At 52.1% G+C, this 2,891-nt stretch overlaps 1 protein-coding gene across 1 annotated transcript; it reads left to right on the top strand.

Moving 5' to 3' along the window:
• Nucleotides 1–794: 794 nt before the first annotated feature.
• On the top strand, nucleotides 795–2,690 carry LOC122375335 (protein phosphatase 1 regulatory subunit 42-like). Its single transcript, XM_043354655.1, has one exon. The coding sequence runs from the start codon at nucleotides 1,147–1,149 to the stop codon at nucleotides 2,503–2,505; it is 1,359 nt and encodes a 452-aa protein (XP_043210590.1). The 5' UTR covers nucleotides 795–1,146; the 3' UTR covers nucleotides 2,506–2,690.
• The last annotated feature ends 201 nt before the right edge of the window (nucleotides 2,691–2,891 follow it).

Raw genomic sequence — 2,891 nt, 5'->3', positions numbered from 1 at the left:
GGCGGCGCGAACTACTCCCGGCCGGCTCGGTCGGCCTATATGGATTCGGGCGCAGAAAAAAGCGGCTCGGCTGCGCCGTCGCGCTAGCGAGCCCTTTGTGTCCGGGCTCCCGACTCGGCGGTGGCATCGTCAGGGGAGCACCGCCCCCTCCCCCCCACCCCTCCCCCGCCGCTCAGCCGCCTACGCCCGGCCCCGCCCCCTGGGTAGAGCGACAGAGCCGGATATGCGACTCTTCCCAGGCCGGCCCATTCATTGTGGTATGCATCCTGTATCATTTCGCCGGTCATTGTGGGAAGGGAGGCTGGCGCCCGATAGATTGCAGCTAAATTTTGTTAATATTTAACTATCAAAAGTCACCAGGAAAGCAATCTATGAATAGCGTCTTAGCACACATATGGATAATTTTGACCCTACGTTTATGTACCATGAAATGTCAGTTGTGGTTACGGATACATTGCAGAATCAAATACATTGCAAGACACGTTCTCGCTGATGACTTTGAACCTCTGTGGCTATGAATTCTCTGCTGACCTTTTAAGTAAGCCCTGCTCTTGCAGCATGCTGTAATACATAAAGCTGCGACCAGCGCGGCGTTGGTATGCCAACGGTCATATTTAGATACTCGTCGTGCTCATTGAAACGTTCGCCACCAACTTGTGGTTAGGTGTATCAGGTATGTCACTGACATTCATATCGAATACTCACATCCCTAACACCAGGTTCCCCCGGGCATTGTTACCATGGCAACCACTCCGCCGTACGCTGTTTGGTCAAACAACGCGATTGAACGCGACAAAGCTGGCGCACGAGTCTAAACCGACGCAGCCGACTGTGTGCGGCACGTTTTGGCACGTTACGATTGTGTCGCTACAACAGCAAGGCTGAGTTCTATTGCCTTGAGTAAGGCCGATTGTATCCGTGATAATGTGCAGCGCGCAACGAACGCTTCGTTTATCGACAGAAAACGTCTAGAAACTGTGACAACAAAGCCGGTGAGAACTACGGTCACGGTGGGGCTGGTATAGATAATGCACTGTTGGTAAAAGTTCCTGGCTGGTGCATCGGAACACGTGATTCGACGCCCTGTAAGGTCCAAATACTTTGGAGGAAGCATAGAAGGAAGAAGGTTGTGGAATAAGTTTAATTATGAATGATGCATCCAGCTTGCATTCGGAAGGAGAATTGAATACAGAGACTCAGTTGTCAACAGACTCTGAACCAATAAAGAAACCACCGAAGAGAAAAATCGCTCGAAAACGACCCACACATGTACGACTTCAAAATCATAGCCTCAAAGCGATTCCAAAACTGGAAGCCAGTAAAGACGTACTTGTTGTTTACTTGTACAACAACAAAATCAACAACATAACCAATTTGGATGCCCTCACAAAGCTAACACATTTATATCTCTCCCATAACAACATCAGACGTCTGGAAAACTTGACCGGCCTCACCAACCTGGAAAAGCTCTACATCGGACACAACAAAATATCCGTATTGGAGGGCCTCGAGAACCTTCACCGTCTCCGCGAGCTCCACATGGAATCACAGCGCCTCCCCGCGGGCGATTCACTGACCTTTGACCCTCGCTCTGTGGAAGCAATCCGGGCCACCCTTCACGTCCTCAACATCGACAACAACGGCGTGACTAGTCTGTTACCACTAGTGCCGCTGCCCTACCTCACCGATCTGAACTGCACCGCCAACCAGCTGAGTAGCTTGGTCGACCTCACGGAGTCCCTGCGTCAGCTTCCGTGCCTGACCCGACTTGACCTGAAGGGGAATCCAGTCTGTGACCTACAGCGTCATCGCGATGCAGTAGTGGAGAGCGCTCCAGAGCTGAGAAAGCTTGATGAGCTGGATGTGACGCCCACGTTTCGGCAGTTTATCTTCGGGCGAGGCCAGGCGGTGGCTCGTAGGATGAGCACAACCAAACAGCGGCTGGCACTGGCTTCTGCCTCCGATGACGTCATCATTCGAGACAACCCAGCGTCAGCGAGGCTTCGGTCTCCTCAGGTGGCGCTCAGTCAAGGGAACCTGCTGCCGCCGAAGAGGACTCCCGTGGTCTCTCAGCCACACCAGACCTCCAGCACACATCTCCGAGTGGGAAACATGCTGACTCTGACACCGGAACAAAGAGCGATAGCGCGCACTCCCGATAGCCGCCCACAGTCCGACGCACACCTAGAGACATCTAGTGGCGACCCAGAGAACTTTGAGTTCCCTGTAGGAGACCTGAGCTACCCAGTTCCCTGGGCTGGAAGGAGAGACACTCTGCCAAGCAGTCCCGCGCGGAGACCCATCGGAGCTGACGCCAGGTCGGCCCGACCCAGTACATCTCAACAGCATGCGACTGTAGATACATCTATTGTCGTTCCCAGGAGACTGACACCCTGGTCAGCAGAGGAGAGGAGCATGTCCAGGGGAGAACAGAGGACGCCGCTGCGGCAGACCATGTCAGACGAGGTGCCGACAAGGATAAACATGCTGGCGATCATGCCGTAATATGTGTCATTGTTCAATAAGTCGGAAGAATAAAGTAGAATGGCTTTCAGGTGAACTGACCAAGAAAAACAAATAAATTGTAGTGGTGTAACGTCATGAAGCATTGTCTCAATAAAGAAAAGATATGCAATGTAGTCGTACAGATGCCTGAAATAAATTGGGAGCGTGCATTTTTGAATACCTCATCCATGTTTCTACCGAGAGCGCACAGTGCACAGACTGCACACCCACATCTACCTGCGATTAGATACATTCTCCTATCCCGATCCCGGATCCGTTATTACGCTAGTGGGTGAACACATGTGCGACGCACAAAGCTGATATACTCTTGGGTATCTGCATTTCCATCGGACACAGCTGTGAGAATGTCAATGACCTCAACCGCA

This window comes from Amphibalanus amphitrite, unplaced genomic scaffold (assembly GCF_019059575.1).
Source record: "Amphibalanus amphitrite isolate SeventyFive unplaced genomic scaffold, NRLGWU_Aamphi_draft 001820F_arrow, whole genome shotgun sequence".
NCBI lineage: Eukaryota > Metazoa > Arthropoda > Thecostraca > Balanomorpha > Balanidae > Amphibalanus > Amphibalanus amphitrite.
This window is presented reverse-complemented; position numbering and strand designations above follow the sequence as displayed.